The 23,855-nt window shown below is 45.5% G+C and overlaps 2 protein-coding genes across 3 annotated transcripts in view; one reads left to right on the plus strand and one right to left on the minus strand.

The window, feature by feature from the left end:
* Positions 1-23,855, minus strand: part of LOC119396089 (cathepsin L-like) — a 543,104-nt gene that overhangs the window by 396,947 nt on the left and 122,302 nt on the right. The window lies entirely within an intron of this gene.
* LOC119396092 (sodium- and chloride-dependent GABA transporter 1) overlaps positions 1-23,855 on the plus strand; it is a 179,775-nt gene that overhangs the window by 133,821 nt on the left and 22,099 nt on the right. The window contains exons 1-4 of one of the 2 annotated variants that reach the window (XM_049416901.1): positions 11,063-11,374; positions 16,634-16,765; positions 20,851-21,085; positions 23,339-23,471. In XM_049416901.1, the coding sequence (XP_049272858.1) occupies positions 11,236-11,374; positions 16,634-16,765; positions 20,851-21,085; positions 23,339-23,471 (639 nt within the window). In that variant the 5' untranslated portion in view covers positions 11,063-11,235. Of the gene's footprint in view, positions 1-11,062; positions 11,375-16,633; positions 16,766-20,850; positions 21,086-23,338; positions 23,472-23,855 lie in introns of those variants that run through there. The other variant, XM_037663178.2, reaches the window with a different exon arrangement.

Below are 23,855 nucleotides of genomic sequence, written 5' to 3' on the forward strand. Positions count from 1 at the left end.
ATAGTACATGAAGCATTGGTGTGTACGGAATATAGTAGGAATTTATAGTGAATGATTAGAAAAGAGAAATCAAAGAGCTGGAAATCTGGGGAAAGGTCTCGGTTATCGTAACTGTCCCGCTATGAAGAAGATACGAGATAGCAGAAGAGATAAGCAATGCTTGCTGCCCTTACAGAAGCATGGCTTGTTCGCTGCTGCCAGGAACTGGACGACTTGATACGCGAAAAAGACACACACAGGGTCAGACATACAATCCATGTATTCGCACCACCTAGCCCCCACAGCAGCTTTACTTACAGAGGCAAGTCTTTTTCTCGAAATTGCTCCAAGGGCATCCGCTGTTTAGTTATAATAATAATCATTATTGTTGCGGTTTAACGTCCCAAAACCACGATATGAACCACGATGGCTGTCGTAGTGGAGGGCTCCGGAAATTTCGACCACCTGGGGTTCTTTAACGTGCACTTAAATCTAAGCTCACGGGCCTCAAGCATTTTCGCCTCCGTCGAAAATGCGGCCGCCGCGTTCACGAGTTATCGTTGATTACCTACCGTGTATCCGTACTCCTGTGAATTTTTAGCTCCTTCTTCTCGGGATGAAAATTTGGGTTCGTTAGTTCGTGATCTTCGAGTTGTACAGCGAATGGAGAAAGACGGCGGAGAAAGATAGGAAAGGGAAAAGATCAGAAGATTACAAAAAAAAACAAACTTGCAGTATGAAAAAGAAAAGAGCATATTGAAAACATTTATAAAAACATTCAGAATACGAAACAAATCAAACAATGAATTGTACGAAGCAGTTCTCTCACTAACTTTTTTTTCATGTCTCTCCGTCACACCTGGAGCAGTATGCAAATAATTTCGCTAGGCTAAACTATGCAGATATATCATGAAAACTTCTTTCTCGAATGAAATATCAAGGGTTCAGTTATTCACTTTGGTTCCTTTTGGAGTCGAACTCTGAAACGACCGCGTTCACCGAGTCTTCAGTGCACGTCAGAAAAAACTCAGTTGCTAAAACAAAAGAAACTAATAATCTGGAGGACCCTATTGTCAGCCTCTTTTGACGCGTTCTAACGTCAATCGTTTATTCTGCGAATGTCTTTCGCGTTTTCGTTACCAGCGAGTAATGATGCGGCACGATGGTTCGGCGGATGTATAGCATCCTACACTGATGAGCGCAGTAACGTCGTGGGTTCGATTCTCGGCCTAGATAATCCTGTTTCGGTGGGAACGGAATGAAAAGATCCACTGGTACCTAGATTTTAAGCGAACGTTAGAAGAAAAAACGTAGAATAAGAAGACCCAGGCGATCAGAATCGATCCGGTGGCCTTTTATGTATTGTGCCTCGTAGCTTACGATGAGGAACATTGAAACGTGCAATTTAATTTTATGAATTGTTTATAGCAGTGCGCGTTGAATTCTGCGCAGGTAGCCTACATTAAATTCAGAGCTATGTGATCAGTGTCTCCTTACCCAAACCTTAACATGTCTGTATAGCGTCGTCTTAATTGTCTGCAAACATTTAATCTATAAGCTTACATCTGCCCTGAAGGTGTGCTTAAAGCAAGAAATTTACGTGCACGCTGATTAGAGGGAAACGGTTGACGTGCTCGCTTTCGATGCCAAATTTTGAGGAAAATAAACATGTCCACCATACTTTTGGTTCGATTGTATATAGTCAAATGCGGAATTTAATTGAGCCCTGGCGAATGATAAAAAAAGGCCAGGTCTGCGCGGAAAGCGCAGCACAGTCACAGCGAAAGCTGGAAGAGGGGCACAAGTCCGCTATAAACTCTCTTGTGGCTACTAATACAAGTACACGAGCAACGTACCCACTACTCCACAAATAATAAGGTTTGTGAAGTTAGGAAGCACCCACGACGACATTATTCGTCATTTTGCGGAGAAGCGAGGTACCATCTGTAAGGCATTATGTGTACTTTGTTGATGCGACGGTTGATGACGATGAAGAATTATGGCTGAGCCCTTTGTAATGAGTTGGAAGCTTTAAAGGACCCACTAGTTACGTAATTCACATTGTGTGACGCCCGGTCGTTGTTTCACTCTCCCGCCACGCTATATAACATACGTTAACGTGAGAAAGAGAGAGAGAGAGAGCGGGAATTAACTTTATTCAGACCCTGAGGAAATGGATCATGGGAGCCTTGGCAACAAATAGAAGCGCACTTGCGAGGAACCCACTACGCTATAAATCATAATTTTTGTGAAGTAGAGAAGCAGCCACTATGCAATTTTTCGTCATTCTGCCGAGAACCGTGGTACCCGCTAAACACCTGTAAGGCATTATGTGTGCTTTGTTGATGCTGTGCCTGATGACAATGAAGAATTGTGGCAGAGCCCTTTGTAATGGGTTCGAAGCATTTAACAACCCACTCGTTGCGCAGTTCGCATTTTGTGACATCTAGCTCTTGGCCCCAATAATAATATCTGTGGTATTGCGTGCCAAAACCACGATATGATTATGAGGCACGCTGTAGCGGATGCGCCCACAGTACACGGTCCTCTATAGCATTTCGCCTCCATCGAAATGCGACCGCCGCGGCCGGGATCGAACCCGCGACCTTCGGGTCAGTGGCATCAATGACGCAAGCTCAAATCTCGCGCAAAAACGATGGCACTACCATGTGTAGGCACCATGCACTGGCCAGAGGGCGCTACGTAGCTCTGATCTATCAGGCCAGTTTCCCCGACATCGTCCGATAGGGGTACGAAGAAAGGGAGGCATCAAAAAACGACTCTCGAACAGACTTCACGGTTAATTGTTCGTCGCGTGTAGCGCATGCGCACTTGGGCACTTTCATTTTGTGCACGTATACCTCATTATGAGAAATACAGCGTCGGGGCAAATGTTTATCCTGCCTGCCCGATTTCACCCCTTTCCATTCGCTAGGCTACGCGTTCTGGTGCTGCTGTAGGATCTCCTGTGCATTTCATCCACTTCAGTAGAAATAGTGAATAGATTTATGTGCACGTTAAAGAACCCCAGGAGGTCGAAATCTCCGGAGCCCTCCACTACGGCGTCCGTCATAAGGATATCATGGTTTTGGGACGTTAAACCCCTGCAGTTATCAGAAATAGTGAATCAAACCGCGTCACGTAGCAGCGTAATGTCTACTCGAACTAACTTTAAAGGGATGACGATGTGTTTCCTTCTTTCTTTTTAACGCTTTACAGAAACATAATCGTGTTTCCTAACGTGAGTACTGTGGCACGTGTAAGCGATTACACCACAGAGGCAGCGCGAAGTCCCTTTTTTAAGCATTTATTTTCGTATACGAGGTGTGGGTTACGCACGTGCCTCGAGAGCGAGTCGCTCTGTTTTGCTGCCCTTGCTTCAACGAATGACGTCAACGTGCGGGAACTTTTATATTAAAAAAAAAAACAAAAAAACACGTGTCTTGTTTCTCTCGTGCGAATGTGTGCACATCTGTGACCGAGTATTGCGTCCCCTCTTCGCGACCTCCCACTAAGAAAAAAAAGAGGAAATTATGGGGATCTAGTGCGCGTATTATTCCGTAAAGCGTTTTGCAGAATCGCGATTTGATTTCATCATAGCGTCCAAGGCGGCAAGTGCACCGCCAAACGGCTTCACTAGCAAAAATATATGGTTCACGTGCTTGAAATTCGTGAGAACTCGTCGTAGATATTATTAGTCAGTCAGGCACGTAGGCAAAGGGGGGGGGGGGGCGCACCCCCCCCCCCCGAAATTCGTCCAGCCTTCTATATTTCCGGGCAACTTTTTTTTCTTTTTGCCATGGAAAGACTTTCTTTCGAAAAATTAGGCGTTGCCCCCCCTCCCCTCCCCGAAAAAATATCCTGGCTACGTGCCTGTAGTCAGTGGTCGGATTTTTTCTTTCTATAGCAGAAGTTTTCAAAATTTTTTATGAAGAGTGGAAACTTGCGCATGTTGGTAGGACACAATAAACGTGAGAACCGCGTAACGGACAAGGACTGTATTTTTTTTCATCCTGTGTCTGTGTTAACGAAGCGCACTTTTGAAGATGAAACGTAACGCTGTTACAGTATACACCGCTGTCAATTCAACGACGTTGTTCCGTACGAATTGCCGTCCAGTGTTCGTTTCCACTATACCTGTAACGAGCCGTCCTTCTCCCGAGCTCTTCGCCAGTGCAACTGCTCCTGCAAAATTCTCCTGTAAAGAGAGCTTCACCTGCAACACATTCAACGACAGCTGCAAACGTTGCTAATAGCGCTGAAGGCGGAAAAGCGTGGCATGAATGGGAACGAAGGGGGAGGGGCGACGGCAGCGGCCTTAGCGCCGCACTCACCACGATAATGTATTGTTTTCAGGTGGGTAAAACGACCGACGAAAGAGAAAAAAGCACACACACCCACACGCAACGAGCAAAAAATCGTTTCACTGTGCGCAACGTGTGTGTGTCTATCATGCGCGCGCGCACGTCACCAGCGCGGCGCACAAAAAAACAAAAAAAAAAAAAAACGTGTGTGTGTGTTTGTGTGCACAGGTAAGTTTGGTCTTTCGGTCAAGGTAATAACCTCACGCAGGTGTCGTGTCGCGAGTGCTTTGCTGACTGTTTCGCATTTTGTTCCAGCCAAAACACGCATCAGCCGACGCCTCGACGTCGCTTGCGTGATGGGCGCTCGCTCGTCTGAAAGCGAGAGATTCTGTGTCGGTCACTCTCGCTGTCTCCATAGGTATCTATATGCACGCCACGTATACCATATCGTATATCTATATATCGCACTGTACGTATATCCAATGCCCGGCGTGTTTACCCGCCATACTTTTTTATTTTATTTATTTATTTTCGAGCCCTCCGGTGTCTGCTCTGCCGCGCGTGTTTGCATGCAGCGTACAGATGTACGCTGCATCTGCCGCTTGACAGAGGGCCACTTAGTGGCCGAATAATCATGAATAGTCGTAAGCAATATGAGCTGGAACACTGAAATTGCCTTTTAAATGCCGTAGCGGCTAAACGCAGTTGGCAAGCGCAAAAGCGTTCAAGCGAAAAGGTGTCGCTGGCAATTAAATACGTCACATTCATATAAGTACATCACAAGTAATAGCTGAACAAACATGAACTCGGTGTTCCAGCTGATATTGCTGACGATACGACATTTCGCGTGCGTGCAACGAGATTTTTGATTTAACGAAGTCGCTTTATTTTCTCCCATTTGAAGACCCAATTTTGACCTTGCTTGATTGCTAGGTCAAAACAAAATGATTTTGCGAAAATGGACACGCACTATTGTTACAATCTCGTACTTCGATAGTACACACTATGACAGTGGCGCTTGTGGTGAAATCCGTTGACGGTGCGTTAAATTAAACCGAAGAGCGCAGGCCCCTTACTGCAATGAGAGATGGAACAGAAACGTGCTGGCAACGCTGTATTGTTTGTGGATGTATTTTCCCATATTTTCATTTTCAGAGCAGATAAAGTTTAACACGAAAACATTTATAGCGCAGCATAGTTCATCACGGTGTCGCGTGATGCCAGCAACAGCGCCTACAGCGTTACTAGATACGTCTTCCGGTAGTTCGGGTGTACAGAATGCGTTTGTACACAACCAAGCTATTTATATAGCACAGTGTACACGTGTGAACCGGAGTAGCGGTATAGATGTATAATACACAGTAAACCACTTTACACCCTTAAGGGGGTATTGCCGTGTCTATAACAACACCCTTACATCCTAGGAAAAGGGTGTTTTCACGTATCAAAACACCCATACCATAGGGTGTTGCCACTGGCCTAACGCCCTTATCATGGGGTGTTTACAATGGCCTAAACACCCTTATCACTTAAAAATGTGAAAAATAAAATCGACATAAAGACGGCATCAGCATAGAAGGTGGACGCACGCGCCAAACTGCACACATAACATAGCGTATTGTAAAACACCACATTTACGGGGCCCTCGTGCTACACAGCCTTACACTGACCATCTGGTATATATAGCCATAGATCTTAAGCCGCCGTTCAGTGCCGGTAGAGATATTCCTGTTCCCGAGAAATGAACATTAAATATTAAGAGAATAGTCAAAAATGTATGGTACTCTTGTAAGATAGCCCTAAAAGAGGACATTCCTTGTAATCTAAACTCGACCTAAGATCCAACGACATTTATATCAGCGAGAGGCGCCGTCCCAGTTATCGCGCAAGCATCACGCGGGAGAGCTGGCACGCTGTGGTATGGGCGAGAAAAGAGAGAAAGGCTGGGAGATGCCAAACCCCCGGTGATTCTTGAGGATTCGATAACGGGAGGCCATAACACCATTAGATAATTACTTGGAAAGTGGTTAACTCCTAAAGGGTGTTTAGTTAGAGCATTACCCCTTAAAGGCTATTTTGTGGAAGGAAAACACCTTTACACCCCAATTTTTGCAAATTTTGGTTAGGCAAAAGGGTGTTTTGCTTGCTTGAAACCCCCTTAAGGGTGCAAAGTCAGCAGTGCACACAGTGCCGACCACGACGCGTTTAAATCCTTTCAAACGACGGAAAGTACATTCTGTAATGTATTCGCTGACGTATGTAGCGTGTCGTAGGCGGCTAGATGGTCGGGAACTGCTTTTGTGTCACTTTCTTCCTTCTTTTTTTGAAAGATAAGGCTCGCGGAAATCGAGGTTTCCGTTTGCGCTGTCCCGTGTACCGATAACCTGGTGACGCTACGTCTTTGCTATGCCTTGCGTAATATGTAACTTAAAATCTAGCATAGTAATATGGTACTGTCGCTTTTCAGAGGACAGAGTGTACTGTATCTTCGACGTTCGATTTTTCTGTTATATCCCCTGGCTATATGTAGAACACGCACTTATCTTCGTTCATTGCTATACCATTTTGCGGTGGTGGCATTGTTCAGGATGTTGCCACGTACGTTTGTTTCACTTTAATGCGGCGAAACGCAACAGCTGTCACGCAGTTCAAGCGCATAGTGCCACAAACGCTTCCAGAAATCATGTTAGAAGACGTGTTCACAGCCTCCTAACAGCCGTCTGTTATGGACGTGCACCTATAACACCTTTCTGTGTTACGATACGATTCTGAACACTGCCTTTTTTTTCTATTGTCAATTGTTTTTCACTTAACGATTGCATGTAGGTAGCGAAGCAAATATCGCTAGCTCTTTTAAGCATTCGTCGTTTCATAAAGCAATAAACAAACAGAACAACCTCTGGTGCTACAGTACGCAGCATACCGCAGTACGAAAAGTGTACCTCAGACTCAAGATATACACGTACATTACCTTTAATTGGAACAATATGACACATTATCATACATATGTTCATGTTCACTGTGCACGGATATGAACGCAAGCATCCGGCTGAGTATTTCCGGGTATACTGTGCGATAATCATTCGTTTGTTCTAAGTGACCGAACAAGCTCTGAAAAAAAAAAAAAGGCCTTGTGCAAATATCGCCTTTAACCGTTTGCATACTCTTCTATAAACATGCTTAGCTTGAGCAATCTAGGAAATGGTATAGGAACTAAGAAGGACAAACTAAGAAAAAAAAAAGACGAGAAAGATAGGACTTGACTTGATGCCCATAACCAGGGCTCATTGTAAACTTTGTTTGCCCTTCTGAGCTCATTAGTTTTTTTTTTTCTTTTTTATAAGTAGCGAATGGAATAATGTGACTTCATGCAAGGCCAACTGCCTCGAGCGCAGACAGTGCAGACAGACGCATCCAAGACTCAATTCTTCTTGAAGTGGGTGCGAGGACGCGTCGCATTGACGTCCCCTGAATATATATGTGCGCCCTAGTAGGTAGAGTGTAAACATTTGCATACGAAAGAACGCGCTACAGAATTAAAAAAAAAGGAGTAGGAAGCAGCGTTGAGGTCAATGAAGCCTAGCCTTGGACACGTGCGGAGCTTGTTTGGGCCGTGAAGTGTAAGGCATAAAAAACAAATGAAACGAAATATTAACGAATAAAAGAGGAACACATGCGATATTCATGTTGCACGCGGCGTTATGTGTGTAGGTAACATTTGCATATGGATATACACGTGCATTACAACAGAACAGTTGTACGTTGTATACAACGGAACGGCACGGACGATCCATGGTCGCCACAGTTCACTGTTTCGACGAAGAGCCACCAGGAGTTCACAAATTATGCTTACTCGAATTCCACGGCAAATATTATAGCGGAGGCGAAAGGATGTAATACTGACCTTGTCTAAACTTGACAGGCAACCGTGTCTTTATATACCAAGGTAAATATACGAAAATGCACAGGTTTGGGCGTATGATTATTTCAGCAGCCGCAAAAGACTCAATACACGCAAGGACAAAGAAAAAGAGAATGCGACACACGTTGCTCAGCCTGGTTTCTTTTGGTGTCAATGCATGCTCGCCGCCGCATTATAAAAGTTTGTATACGTGATATACGTGGTGGTGGAACGTGAAGTTCCGTGTTCGTGCGGGGGAAGCCAAGAAGTTTTAACTGTGTCATATGGTTATAGAAAATGAACTTGCTGGTGTTGACGTTGCAGTTTTCTACTGTATAGAAACATGGCTAAATACTGGTGTTTGATATTTATAAAGTGAATACCTAAGGGGCACTTTCAACGTTTGCGACTACGTCATTTTTCGGTGAACGGAAATGGAAGCTGCTGCTTCAGCGTTCTACAAAATTTTCTTCCTTCCTATGATATTGAGTCACTTTTAAAAAGAAAAAAAAGAAAGAAGAAGAAAGAAAGAGAAAAGAAGAAAGAATGAAGAAAGAAAAACGAGAAAGAAAGAAAAAGAAGAAGAAGAAAAGAAAGAAAGAAAGAAAGAAAGAAAGAAAGAAAGAAAGAAAGAAAGAAAGAAAGAAAGAAAGAAAGAAGAAAGAAGAAAGAAAGTCATTAGAGCAACTAATGGTGGTTGCTTCTTGCGTTTGTATGTCTGGTTGCACTATTGTTTCGCCCATTACTGCGTTCTCAGTACTTGTTGCCTTTTATAGTACACGTTGCACTCAAATTCGCATGTACCAATGCGTGCTCGGGCGCCTTCGCAAAGCAATGTGACTTGTGGTGTAGTTATATCAAACCGAGACGCTTTGTTGTGAAGCTGCAGCGGCATAGAACAACCAAGTTCCTTCATTGAGAGATGCATGCCTTGTTTTCTTATTTGTCGAGCAGCGCTCACTGTTCGCACTTTCTTGTCAAAGAAACCAGGCTGACAATCGTGGTGTCGGTGCGCGCGGCAGAGCAGGCAACGAAGAGGGGCACAGTTATTTCATGAAACCGCACCACCTCGAGAGTGAAGTGAACCACGTGGTGAATTTGCGGCACTTTTCCCTCCCTGTTCTTCATTTTATCTTTCTTTTCACTTTGCTTCTCGCGTTATGGAGTCCGCGGACGCGCGTTTACCATATAATAATCGCTTCCAGCTTTGCGGGGTCACGAAAGCCTTCGTGGCCCTTAAACTGCGCTCCTCTCTTTGTAGGTTGGAGAGGAGCGAAACATTTGGTCCCCCCTTCGCCCATCTGCCCCCCCCCCCTCTCCCCCCACCTTGTCCTTCCGCTTCCCTGTGTTTCACCCGAGACCACCCACAAAGCCCCGTCCCACATCACAGACAACTTTTGCAACGATGCGAAGGACATACGCCGTCCCTCCTTGCTAACCTCGCATCCTTACGCCTCGGGCCGCCTTCCTTCACAAATAGCCACGCATTTTTTATGTCTATCCGTTCTTGCATCTTCATTAGCGCACTAGCTGCTAACGCCGCGAAATGACCCGTGCGCTTGTTCCATAGATCCGAGAGCCCATAGCTTTGGGCGCACTTATTGCCGGCTGTCCGCAGCCTTCCACGGCGTTAATAAGATTTCAGAGAGACGAAATGACGCGTCAGCGTCATTCTCATCGCGTGTTAGCGGCTAAATTAGGTTAGGCGTTGCCCGTACGTCAGATTACTTGGTTAACAGGCTGTTTTCTGCGTAGCAGCCACCGTCTGGAACGCGATTTACGTCTACGGCATGCAACTGACCAATGATGTTGCGGCTAGCACCGAGCGAGGTTCTGAGAGTGAGGGAGTTCTGTCATAGCACACTTTTCTCAGAAGTGACTTGAACGGCGTTTGCCTCGTTTCTCTTTGCCTTGATTAGACGCGTCAACAAGAATATGGTCGTGCAGGCGAAATCTATGCGGTTGTTTGAAATCGCTACACTAAAGCAACACGTCAAAAGTGTTAATACGAAGTTAAGACGAGGTTACTATATCTATATCTTCATGCACGTCATTCAACCTGTCAGTTTGAATAGGACCTGGTACGTCAGCTATACATCTAACCTCGCACTGTTTGGAGAGAGTCCCGTTTTCCATCAACACGACGTCCGTTCGCAAATCCGTTGCAATGCGAGGGCACAAAGCGAACGTGCGGGATTTATACGTCGTGTTTGTGCGAAACTCCCGTGCTTGAATGCTCACTGGCGACTATAGGTCAGCGCTGAAACGCTTCCTCTCCTTGAGTAATATCTCGCTGCTGCCGTGTCGTCACTTACCCTTCTTCTCGCTGTTAAATACAAAGCGAAAGCACTGACTTTCTAGAACTGGTGCAATGCTTCGCTAAACCACCTATGGCACGCCCCACCATTCGCGCGCATTCCCTATGAAACGTCCCTTCTCTGTCCAGGCCACCGGATGAGAGCAGCTCGATCGCATGTTCCGCTTCGCTTATCGCTTCGTGCTCGCACGCCCCCGTTCCGACGTTTTCTTTTATCCCCAATCCACAGAACGCACGGGTCGTCACGTCCTTCGCCCTTTCATCCTAGTCGCTCTAATTCCCTCGGTTCCAAGGCTTCATCTAACTCCCAACCGCGCCTCTCCCTTCATTGGCACATTTCTCCCTGCCCAAGCATACTTTCCACTGATGTCTTGTCCTTCCTCTCCGTTCTTCCCTAGACCTTTCCATTCCCAATTTTCTTCCTTTTCCCCTTTCGGCGTTCCCTCCTCCCACGAACCACATTCCTTCCCCTGTTCCCTTCATCCCTAGATGCCTCCATTCCCCAGCCACCTCGCTCCCACGGCATCTGTTCCTCCCGCGCCTAGTCTCCTTTCCCTTCCTGCAACGTCCCTCCCCCTACTTCCTTTTTTCTGCCCCTTTTCTTCCCTCTGCGGCTTCTTTCTCTGGCGACGACGGTGCCCCCGTGCGACGCGAGAGAAGCCCTCGAGGAGGAGGAGGAGTTTTTCTGTGGTGGTGGTGGTGGGTGTTTAGGGGACACAGGCATCAGAGCCCCGATGCGCTTCGATCGAGCCAGGGGCTCTGACCCAAGAGCGAAGCTCTCTCAGGACGAGGAGCGAAGAAGCGGGCCGTGGGGGGCCACCTCTCTCCACGGCGCGCCTTTTCCTCCTCTCCACATGCTGCTAGCAACAACAGGTCAGTTCCCGTGGACCCCCGAAACTGTCTTTGTTTCTTTCTTATCTCCTCTCTCTCTCTATGTGTGTTGCTTACGCGCACAGCCTACGAAGCGATGTGTCAGGGAATGAAACGTTGAACGATTCCATATGTACCGATTGTAACGAGCTTGAAAAATTGGGTCTGTTTTGGAAATGCAGATGGCGCTATGACGCAGAAGCGGAGAACGACGGCACCATGCGACGCGACAGTTGAAGACAAATCCGCATTTTTCTCGATGCCACGGCGCATGCGCCCTTCCCCTAGAAGAAAAGTCGCGAAACGCGCTGCAATCTCGGAGGCTTTTGTTCTGGCCATACATATATTGTCCCGGCCCCTACTAAAACCCTACCAAAACGGCAGAGGGCAACACAGGAAAATGTAACATGCGGATTGAAGTCGTGCGTGCGCGTCGTCGTTCTCGCTCGCCTGCGTAGATGCGAAAATGGTCTTGAGGAAAATGTTCAAATTCATGCATAACGAGTGTGAACGAAGGATGGTCACGCGAACGATTTATATTTAACACGTGACCACCCCGAACGACACATGATTTACGTCACGAATTATGTACACAATCGTAAAGCAAGAGGTTTTATAAACTGGCCTCTGTTGAAGCTTGGCGTCTTTCTGTTGTATTTTTTATAAACGTAATTGGCATATGCTGCCAATAATAAAAAAAGCTAATTGTACGATGTGTCTCGACACGCTTGGGCAGTGTGAATTGTGCATGCTGGTGTGACATTCATGACATTGTGGCTGGACATGTGATGTCATTGTTTCGCAAGAGTGCAACGACAGGCCAAACTGGGCGAGACCACTGAGCTCTCAGGTAACGCTAGAAAACAAGAGATACTCGTGAGAGCTGTGATCGCGACACAACTTCTGTCTATTTGGTGACAACATATAAGCATTCAGTACAAACTCTATCCACGATCTCAGCACATCCGCTGTTTCTTAAAAAAAAGAAAAAAAAGAATACATGTTGTTTACGAAACTCCACCGCTCGACCCTTCATTTTCGAAATAGAGCCGCATGAACTGAGGTCCGCTCATATCTTAAAAGGACTAGCAAATATTGATTTGATAATCCGAACAAGACAATAGTTCTGTGGGAGGTGGAGGTTCGAAGAGATGAGGAATCCATAAAGTGTTCGATGATCCCACGTCGTTGCTTCGATAACGTCATTTTAGGTGGTAGACAAGGTTTCGAAGTGTGGCGTGCTTAATGGCCCTAAAATTTAACGTCCTGCGTATTTTTTTTCCCGTTACGTTCGCATTCCATTAAAAAACCTAAGTATTTCTGGATGAATTAAAAAGATTGTAGCTTAAAGAAAGCAATTTGCCCCAATGAATCGGAGCAAATGGACATTACTAAAATTTGCATAATGTTGCCTTAATTTCTTTTTTAAATTTTTGTTCAAAGCATTGCATTGTTCCGAGCAGATTCGCAGTAGTCTGGCTGACCGCTTTTAAGTGCAGCAGCGTCTTTTTATAGGCACGAAGATTTTACACATTCGCCGTGTTCTTGTTGGTCTGCCTTAATTTGGCCTATCGTTCACCGAAATACGCGAGAAGTTCTAAAATCGCAAAAGACGGCGTTCTAGTCAAATATATTACTTGTACACTGTGTAGGCAAAGTCTGAGCACAACAGAGTCTCTGCTTTTTTTTAATGGAAGCGTGCATGCCCATTTGCCTCCTAAACTACACCTTCCATTTGCTAAATATAATGATCGAAGCCTTTTGTGCGACCCTAGAATTGCCGCTATTATTTGTGCGTCACTTCCAGTAAACGTGCGCTACGTCAGATCAAGCAAGTGTAATTTTATCGACCGAAGTAATTTCGTTGTCCTTAATTCCAGCACGGTTGCTCGAATAGCTAAGCACTGCTTACTGCAGAGTCGTGTCTACCAATTTGACCTATTATGATAACGTAGACTGCATGTTCCAAAATGATCGTAACATGCTACCGGGTTTTATATAGCAAACCTGTTACGACAGGGCTGTTAGCGTTATCTACACATAATGAGCAGTTTCGCTTAGCAAATGTTTGTCTTTAATTAGAAGCAGTAATGAATTAGAACTTTTGATCTACGTTCCCGGCGGTCGGCGGTGCCAGAAGCCACGACGCTGGCAACCTTGGAGTGCCTCGTTCTGGCTTGATAGGAAGCGATGTGTGCTCCGGCATTCCAACAGGGCTAAGAAAGCACGCTGGAAGCTTTGTGCTTCGAAGTTAAACCACAACAAACGTTACTTACCCTGATGAACGACTCGCACCTGGTAGACTGCTTTATACAAAGAAAAGAAAGAAAGAAAGAAACGGGAGCGAAAGCTATAACTAGTCGCGCGGAATTGTGTAAAGATTGGATGAAAGCCCAGCTTAGCGGTGTCGCAATTCTGGCAGGACGCGCCAAGGCTAAAACAGGTATCCACTCGTGAGAACCTTGGCCTTGTCCGCTGAGATTCAACCCAGACTGGCTCAGACGCCAGAGCTCCCCTAGATGTACGGTATTGCTCGTGCCCCCTCTCATTTCTCTCTCTCTCTCTCTCTGTCGCTCTCGGTGCCTCAGATCCAAGCGATGCAACTGGCCAGAGCACGAATAGACAAAAGAAAACGCGAGAGATGCGCAAGTTGGCTTCACCTAATCAATAGTATATGTGCGGTGAAGCCACCTTTTAGTCAAACTTACTCGAACAGTTTTAGCGGAAAATTGTTGTGACCTTCAGATAAACATAATCGCTAAAAACCCAATATAGGAATATTTTTCTAATTTAAGCAAGCTTAAATAAACGTGGCCAACTTAAGCGGGAGTACTCACCTGTGACTGCTTTCCTGAAAATGACATTAAAAGAAATAATAATAATGGCACTGAACAGCTCAATGCAGGTGTAATAAGCAGAAAAGGCGGAGGTTGCATGTAGACTGCTTGATCTAACGTCGCTATTGCTTAGCACGTTTACCCTCGAAATAAAATATTGGAACCATTGAATGAGCAATAACTGGTACATGAACATTGTTCGAAGATCGGTTTTAAACGCACATTAAGCTGAATGCGTAATTGGGTAAAAATGAAGATGGAGATTTCATATGTGACATCTGACAGATGGCTTGCACGTGACGTCATGGAGGCAGCTTCTGAATGTACTGGTACTCCACGATGGTGGTTTTGATGACAACGAAATTGCGTCAATGTGAAAACGACGTAGCAGGAGCGCCTCTGTGCGTGCATAATGAAAGAACCTGCATGTGATGTTTTGATTAGACATTATTGCGTCATCACAAACGTCGCGTCTCCACATGCTGGTGCTCCAGCATACGGGGTTTCCGTGACGTCGGTGCAAGCCATCTATAGCAGATAGGACAGACCAAATAATAGTGTGTCATTGATTAGTTCTTTTTTTACATGGCCGACCTATCTGAGGCACAACGCCCCATCAGTACTGAATGCGATGTAGCTTCAACATTTCTTTCATATTTAGAATAAGGGTGGAAATTGGTGGTGGGGCTAACGAAGATATAGGTTAACGAAGGATTAGCCTGCCATCCTTCGCTTCAAGAATAAATAACTCTAGGTGTTTGATAGTTGATGAGGTGCATTTTTCCTCAGATGGGGCGGCCCTGTACATTCTGATGTTTGCTGCGATTATGACTGTGAGTGTGCGTGTGTGCGTTGTCGCAGTCACGTGACAGGAAAAGAAACGCGCGCACAATGCGACGCTAATCTCGTAATCTGACAGCAAGTAACTAATGAGACCGTGCGGAAGTATACGAGACAAAGAATCAATATTTGCTTACGGATAAACGTCGCTGCTTTCTGGTGTTAAGAAATACCATTTGACTCAGTTGAGATTATGCGACAAGGCAGGATAAATGACGCTATCTGTTCGCCTTCGCTCCAAAACCCCACACTGTCGAGATGACGCCAGAAGCCGGAACGAGGGGAGGGGAGGTATTTTTGCAGCACCTTTAACAGAGGGGCAGTAAAGCAGCTCCAATGCAGCTCATAATGCGTAGACGAAGCAATATCTTTAAAATATTTTCGTCTCGAAAAAATTGTTGTCACGTATTATTTCATGTAAGTACACTCATTCGTCTGCTGTGATAGCTGCTTAGCTTCTCGCGTACATTTCCCCAAAATATGCTTATCATATTCAAGTACGTATACTTGTGGCTTATGCGGCGGATATTGGCGAGCTGACGTGTTTCGACTTGGTGAAATTGAGAAGTTCTGACGGACTTTCAAAGGAGCCGGAAAAAAAGACATTCCCGGAGAAACCCTTGCATCCATTTACTATGAATAGCGGGCTTTTTCTTTCATGTGACTGCGACTGCAAACATGTTTTTCTTGCTTCTTGTTTTTTTTTTTTCCTACAGTGCTCGACGTTCGATCACTCTATTAATTCTCTTTGCTGCGGGCTGTTTCCTTGCAGAGCTATCTAGACGAGCAAGATGTTGTGGGGGATTTCAAGCGCGTCTAACTTGATTGCTTTCACACCCGGTGGTACCCGCATCCCGGGTGCTCTTAGAGTGCGGGACTTCTTCGTGGTCCCGCATAGAAAACGAAGCTTCGTGATATTTTTTTTTCCTTTTCCCTGTAAGGGTCATATGTGTTGATGAAGTTTTCTTGTCGCCAAGCGCTTTTGCTGAAATTTTTTATTGCTCATTCGTGAAAGGTTCGTCGATAGCACTTACAAGGGTTAAGTCATTAGATATTGATACTCAAGACTCAAACCAGACGGAAGAATGCGTAATAACTTAGAACTTTGAAGAATCTTCAATGTTATCGCCTATTCTGCCTGGGTCTGAAATAAGGTACCCTGACAGTGCGCATGGTTAAGGTACCCTGCCACGGTAGCTTAAACTAGGCAAAATAATACGCGGTAGCTCGTCTAGATTATTATGTATTCTTCTGTCTAGCTTAAGACAACCTGTCTAGGTTAAGGTACCCGGGCAGGATACCTTACCGTATGCGATCGTTTGGCCTGCTCACTCTATCTGGCGGAAAACGAACACCCCCTGTGGTGCTTAAGGCGAACCTTCCACACAAGTACGTGATATGCTTTTTGCCTCAAGTGTTGCACATTTTCTGATATACGATGATCTGCGTCGAAATATGTGGACAGTGTTCGCTTACATCCTTCTATCAATGCGTGCTGTTGCTTGTGACCTGATAAGCGAGCTTATCGGCGCTTATTCTAACGCCACCGTGTTCCCTGCGTGTGCCTGTGTGCTTCGTTTTACAGGTGCTTTCCTGGTGCCATTTTTCATTAGCATCGTCCTCTGCGGTGTGCCCTTGTTTGTTATGGAAGTGTCGATCGGACAATATTTGAACACGGGAGGCATCGGCATCTGGAACCTGGTGCCCATGTTCAAAGGTATGTACATTGTCATATTGCTGCCCTAAGATAATAAAAAATAAGACATTTATCTGGTCACCATTAATACTTAGGCTCTTTTCGTGAAGCCTGTGAACTGCATGTGTGTGTGTGTGTGTGTGTGTGTGTGTGTGTGTGTGTGTGTGTGTGTGTGTGTGTGTGTGTGTGTGTGTGTGTGTGTGTGTGTGTGTGTGTGTGTGTGTGGTGTGTGTGTGTGTGTATGTATGTATGTATGTATGTATGTATGTGTATGTATGTATGTGTATAATAAGTACACGCAAGTTCATGGTGCGACTAGAGCAAAATAGCAAGAACGCAGGACAAAGTGCTACATAAAAACACGAAGGACTTTCAACCGTTTGTCCAGACAGAGGCTCCATCCCGCACAATTTATAAGCACTTGTAAGCGAGGATATTCACTGTTCGTATATATATGTATACTGCGGTCCACATGCATTATTCGGGCATTGCTCAACAGACAATTATTCGCGATTTCGCAAGTTATTGTTGAACGTGCGTTGTTCGCGCGTAGGACAAGCTAAGATGGCAGCGTAGCCTATGCTTCCGTGCTTACGCAACAAATGCTTTATATATAGCGCTGTACTTACATTTCTTCATGAGAATAGATGGTCTCGCGTATTGTCATCTTTTACCGTCTTTTCTTTCTTTTTGGCAAACTTTATGGCCTAAGAGAAGGAGATCGGGTGTTTTTATGTACTACGGGTCACTTGTACTGTTTTTCCTCAAAAGAGCCAACGGCAAAGTGATATCTTAGTGGACCGGAAGCAGTGTTACAACGTAAAAAAGATGGCCAAGGAGTAGGATCCTACAGTCTTTAGGGCTCAATCTGTGCGAGCTGTAACACTGTTAATTTTTTTTCAATCGTAACATTTTAACAGCGGGCGCTGTTTAGGCGCTAGCCATGTCCGTGGAAGGTATCTGGTTGTCACGCAGAGCCACGTGACCCCGCAGGTTCCCCGCTTGGTCACGTGGCCTTGCGGTGTGGCGAGAGTGAGGCTCAGGTAGGAAGGGGAAAAGGCTGTGCCTCGCCGAGAGTGGCGAGAGAAGGCGCGCTCGGACTGGGAGATGAGGAGCGTCGTTGTACGCTCGCTCGGGTGAGGAGAGAGGCTGCACATACAACGACCCCTCGCCAAACTTCCTTGGCGAGGCGGTAATGTCGTGCACGGCAGCAGCGCTTGTGTTACAGCGCTGCCGTCATAGTAATACGCGTTTTGGGCGAGTGGCCAGCTGGAATGGGCCACGGCCGCACTGGAACGCTATCATAGCGTTCCAGCGCGCTATGAATGAGCATATCGTCGCGCGGGATGCGCATGGCTTAACTTGAAGAACAAACAAATCCTTAAGGCCTGACCACACGTACGCGTTGCAGTCAGGCCTTTAGTGCAAACTGTCGGAACTTAGGAGCAAAACGTAACGTCTGACGAAAGAAGCGACAGCAAGTGCATTATAAGCAGATGTAATAGTCCAATAAAGCATTACTACCACCACATATGAGCTTAACATAGATTAACAAATAAAGAACAATGCTACAACACAGAAATACTTAGAAAAGACTTGCGAAATAGAGAAATACAAGAGCCTGACGAAAGGGGGCATCACCTTCGCTGTTTCGACGACTTTCACGAAGTGCAGCTGGTTTGTTTGTGTTCCACTCCAGATCGTTTTAGCCACAGTAAACTGTATATGATCTACCAATAATAACTTCCTACACCTTTTTTTTTTTACCTACAGTGCTTATCTTACAGTGTCATTAACGTGTACACTTCAGGCTTCGTACTGTTTTAAATTGTACTTCCTTCTTTCACCAAGTGGTTATACCACCGACGAGACATGGGCTTTTATTTTCTTCCACAGTATTTATCACAAACGCACTCAAAGCGCACAAGCGCAAAACAACCAATACAAAAGGACAAATCACAGTGTACAATATATTTCTAAAGGAGGCCATAAACTGACGCACTTCATCGACAATGGATAGCAGTCTGGTTGGAACCCTCGATTATAAACGCCCTTGAACTTCCTGTTGACCGTGAACTTGCGTAGTACTTTCTGTGTTTCTAAGCTCATCTCCTGCGCGCACAGAGGCAGCGCGTCGCCGGAAACCCCTCAGACACTAACTTCAGCACTTCGGCAGCTGATCAGGCGCAACGTCCGGTTGTCGCAAGTACGCCTGCTGGTATAACGTGTATCCGGCGGACGTGGATCGAGAGCAGAGACACAAGGATATGTACCGCACACATATATATATACGCAGCTGAAAGAAGACAGCTCCGGGACGAAAAAAGAAAGAAAAAATGCCAGAGAGGACCGCTCTGGTTCGCAATTTATTAGGCACACTAATGAAACATTTAAGGGACAACGAAAAAAAGAAAGTGAGTAAGTGATTCTTGTGTGGTCCTCCACCTTGTGTCTTCGTCTTTTTGCGCTGTTTAACAATGAAGTTGAACCAACTAGCCCAATTTTGCACACTGTGGCATGGACAGATGTTCGACCCACTGTAATATGACCCCTTAGGAGCCTGCAAAACGGCATCACGTTTCTGTTTACACCAACGTTTACAGTTGGCGCCATGCAGACAGTGTTCTCAGTTATTACGCCACTTAAAAGATTAATCAGCGGATATATATAGCGCTGTTCTTATTGTTTACGGGCCCTGCAGTGCACACAGCTGGAGATCGTATGACGGATTTGACCTTCATAGGCTATAGTGGAAATCGCTCTAATTGACCCAGAAGGCTGCCCCGCCACGGTTATGGCGCTCGACTGCTGACCCGAAGGTAGCGGGATCGAATCCCGGCCGCGGCGGCTGCATTTTCGATGGAGGTGAAAACGTAAATGTTTGAGGCCCGTGTACTTAGATTTAGGTGCACGTTACAGAACCCCAGGTGGTCGAAATTTCCGGAGCCCTCCACTACGGCGTCCCTCATGATCATATCGTGGTTTTGGGACGTTAAACCCCAGATATTATTATTATTATTATTATTATTATTATTATTATTATTATTATTATTATTATTATTATTATTATTATTATTATTATTATTATTATTATTATTATCCAAAAGGCTGCTGTGCGTACTCTCTGATTGGCTGAAAATTCGACCTCGTACAATTCTTAGAAGGACTGACAACTGGGCAAGTTAGTACGAATTCATACTACTGAAACGGCACCACAAGGGAAGACGAATGCGCACGAAAAAGAGGACACGAAACACAAGCGCCGGTGTGTTTGTGTTTCGGCGCTTGTGTTTTGTGTCTTCTTTTTCGTGTGCATTCGTCTTCCCTTGTGGCGCCGTTTCAGTAGCATGAACTTATACAATTAGACTGTGCCGTATGTCCGAAAGAGAACGCTCGCGAGGTGTTATCCCGGATTACGAGTTAAGATATTGCACATTGTCAAAGAGCTCCACCATGTTGTCTAGTTCTGCCAACCCGGCTTTCCGAGCCAATCAGAGAGGGCTGCTCTATAAAAGCCAATCATAATTATACACTGACAATATGGTAAAACATACTCCCACACTTACTCAATAAATTCAGTTTTTCATTTGAGCGTTGCGCCTTCTTTCGCGACAGGATATGTACGATCGTTATTATTATTTTTTTTTACTAGCATGACGCAAGGGGAAAAAAGAAAGGGAAAATGTGGCACAAAAGTCAGGCAGTCTTAAAGATTTTTAAAATTTTTGTTTGTATTTTTTTAATTTCCTCGAGGAGTGCAATCTTCTCGACATTTTCTTTTCTTTTTGTATGTAATGATATTTCATAATGTGTCAGTTTAACTATGTATTTATGTGTCTGTTTACTTGTTTAGATGGCTTCACGAATGCTGTCGGCTTTTTCTGCCTTGTATTGCTGGCATGTGGGGCTAGTCAAGCTGCGTTTATATCGACTGCAGCTTTTTTTCCCGCATTCCACGCCACACATTGTATCTTTGTTTCATGCATGACTGTAAAAATGTAAACAATGTAACAATACGGTGAAATAAACTTGCATTGGTGATCTCTACAAACGATGGTGATGATGTTTATTACACCTCGTCGACTTCCGCTCTTTCTTCAACGCAGGTGTTGGGTTCGCGTCGATGACCATGATCGGGCTGAGCAACATCTACTACATCGTGCTCATCGCGTACACCCTGTACTACCTGGTCGCCTCGTTCCGCAGTCCTCTGCCGTGGGAGCAGTGCGGAAACGAGTGGAACACCGAGCGCTGCCTCGGCATCCGCGAAAACATCTCTAGCCTCGCCGAACGGAACCTCACGGCTGCGCAGGCCGTCTCGTCCGTCAAGGAGTACTGGGAGTAAGTGCCCATCGCGTGGACGATCGCCCTGCCAGTGCCCGCGGAACACGCTTCTGTGCCCAGTTATTACGATCCACCCTGACATCCACAATTTCGTGACTCCTACCGCCCCCAACCACTCACCAAAACCCTCGATAACTGCCTCACGTTTCCGTGTCAGATGTGTCCGCTTTTAACAGCGGAGCCGCTTAAACTGGAGGTTGATTTGCATGGTGCTGGCAAAAACTAAAAATCGCCTGCTCTTCTCTCGACAAATGATGCTATTTACTCAATATCCCTGCGTCACTGACTCAAGTTTTACGCCATTGGCTGATTTGAACATGGCGCGCTCGGTAGTTACTGCGGCCGCCGCGGGAGGCCGCTACTTGCCCGCGCTATCGCACTGAAAGTACGCTGCGCGTTCGAAGAAAAAAAAGTGCTCAAGGTCACGAGGCGCGCGTAACGTACCTTCTTGTCCTGTGTCATCCCTCCCTGCTTAGCTTCCAGCGCTTTCGTCGGGACGAGGGAAAAGAGAAAGCAATTACAGCGTGCGACAAATCTTCGTAACTCCGCTTGTACTGAACGGATTCCAAAAATTTTTGCGGCAGTCGATTCGTGAGGCAATAAGCTCTTTTAGTGAAGCCATTCGATGGCTGCTTGGAAAAGTGCCGCAGAACCCCTTTAATGACATTTATTTATTGTTTCCTTGATACTTTCGATAAGTCAGCATTCATTTAATTCGGACGGTTTTTCCAGGTCCCGTGAAATTCGAATGAACGAACCTTTACTACTAAACTATATATATAACACACACACGCACGCACGCACGCACGCACGCACACACACACACACACACACACACACACACACACCCAAACAACACACACACACACATGTTGCTGGGATTAAATGAGTTGAAAGTTTACTGCCCGTGTTGTTCTGCTCACTGTAACTGTTCTCGTCTTTTGTTAGCGGTCAAGATGTCACACAGTAAACACCAACTAGGCCAGACTCAAGTCCTTCTAGAGCATAGCATAGTACAGCAAGGCAATGGGTAAGGGAAGTAAGGGTGAGGGTTTAGTTATGCGAGGATGAGGAGGTGGATGGTAAAGGATAGCATAGTCATGAATAGTATAGTATAGCAAAAGGTGGGAAAGAGTTGTGAAAATGATGACGGAAAGGAAGGGAGAGGGTAAAGCATATAAATCTTGTATAGGATACTATAGCAAGGTTGGACAGATATAGGTACCCTGGCTTGGTGCTCGGTGGAGTGGGTGCTGATGGTGGCTTGAGGCACACGTAGCCTAGGGGTTCAAACCTGCCTGAAATTTTTCAGTTTTGCATGTGTGTATACACACACACGCGCGCACACGCACACACACACACACACACGCGCGCGCGCACACACACACACACACACAACACACACACACACATACAAATGCATGCACGAACATAAATAAAGTATGGTTGAACCCCCCTGAAAAAATTTCTGGTGGTGCTATGGTTTGAGGTTAGGAAAGATGCATGACGCAGCCTCGTCAGGAGAGGGAGTCAAAGGAGGGGGCAGAAAAGAAAGGCCACCCTTCTGAAGCAATGAGAGCCGACCTCTCCTATCCACTCTCTTTTTTTTCCTCCCCTCTCCCCAACGACGGCTGCGCCGTTCTCCCCTATGGTTAGCAGAAATAAACGTATTTCCTCAAACCAATATCTTTCCTTTCGATGACATATTTGTGAACGCGTGAACTTCGTATATGCTTGGTGCCATGGCCATTTTACAAGATCTACTAGTGCCTTAGGGTGCCATTTTAGTGAACCTCGCTCTTAGTGCTAAGTACCTATCGCTTCATTAAGTAGTGAGTGCCCCTTTATTATTTTTATTTTTCTCATATATTTTCCCACTCTTCCCTTCCCCAAATACATCCAGAGCAACTAACCAAACAGCTACAGGTAATTGATTAACCCCATGTGTTTCCCGCATCATCGTCCCTTCGTTGAAGAAGGAAAATTGTGATTTCTAAATCGAAAAGCAATAACACCATACTGCCTACAAGATTTTGAATAAGTGCATGTAATGCACATTTTAAAAATTGCCTATATAGCCTCAGCGAAGTCCAATTAATAGAACAAAGCAAGTGGTGTCTGACTGCAGACCAGTATGCTGTTGGGACGTTGAAAAGCTGCCAGCTGCTAGAATCATGTGCAGATTGCCAGAAGAGTTAACTGTTCATATCACAAACAGATGGTGAAATTACGAACATCTTTTCCCTTTAGGAACAACGTTCTGGGCATCACCAATGGCCTGGAGGAAGTTGGCTCTCTACGACCCGAGCTTGCCCTCTACCTCCTCCTGGCATGGTTCCTTGTGTACATAGTCATCTGGAGGGGACTTCATCAGAGTGGAAAGGTGAGTCTCCTTCAAACATACCCCTTGAAGACCTACAGTGTGTTTTTATTCCACTGTTTTGAATGTGTTTTGACATCACTGCAAGAATGTAATATCTATTTCGTCAAGCTATCCTCACGTGTCAACGTCCAGAGCGAGATGAAATCAAATCCTGCATTCCAAAAATCTTAACAATCTGGCTCCCTCCGTAGCAGTGTTACCCCTCTCTCTTGCTTCTCCTCTTAATTTTCATTATGCAGAGTTTCAAAGGTTAAAAACTAGAAAAGCATCCACTACAGATCCACCTCAACTGTCAACACAAGATAGCCAGCCAACTAGGGTTTTTGCCCAGTTTAAAGTTTCATCACATATACTGAAGCTTGTATGGCATGCTCTGCCAAGCAG

Source organism: Rhipicephalus sanguineus, chromosome 6 (assembly GCF_013339695.2).
Source record: "Rhipicephalus sanguineus isolate Rsan-2018 chromosome 6, BIME_Rsan_1.4, whole genome shotgun sequence".
NCBI classification, from domain to species: domain Eukaryota; kingdom Metazoa; phylum Arthropoda; class Arachnida; order Ixodida; family Ixodidae; genus Rhipicephalus; species Rhipicephalus sanguineus.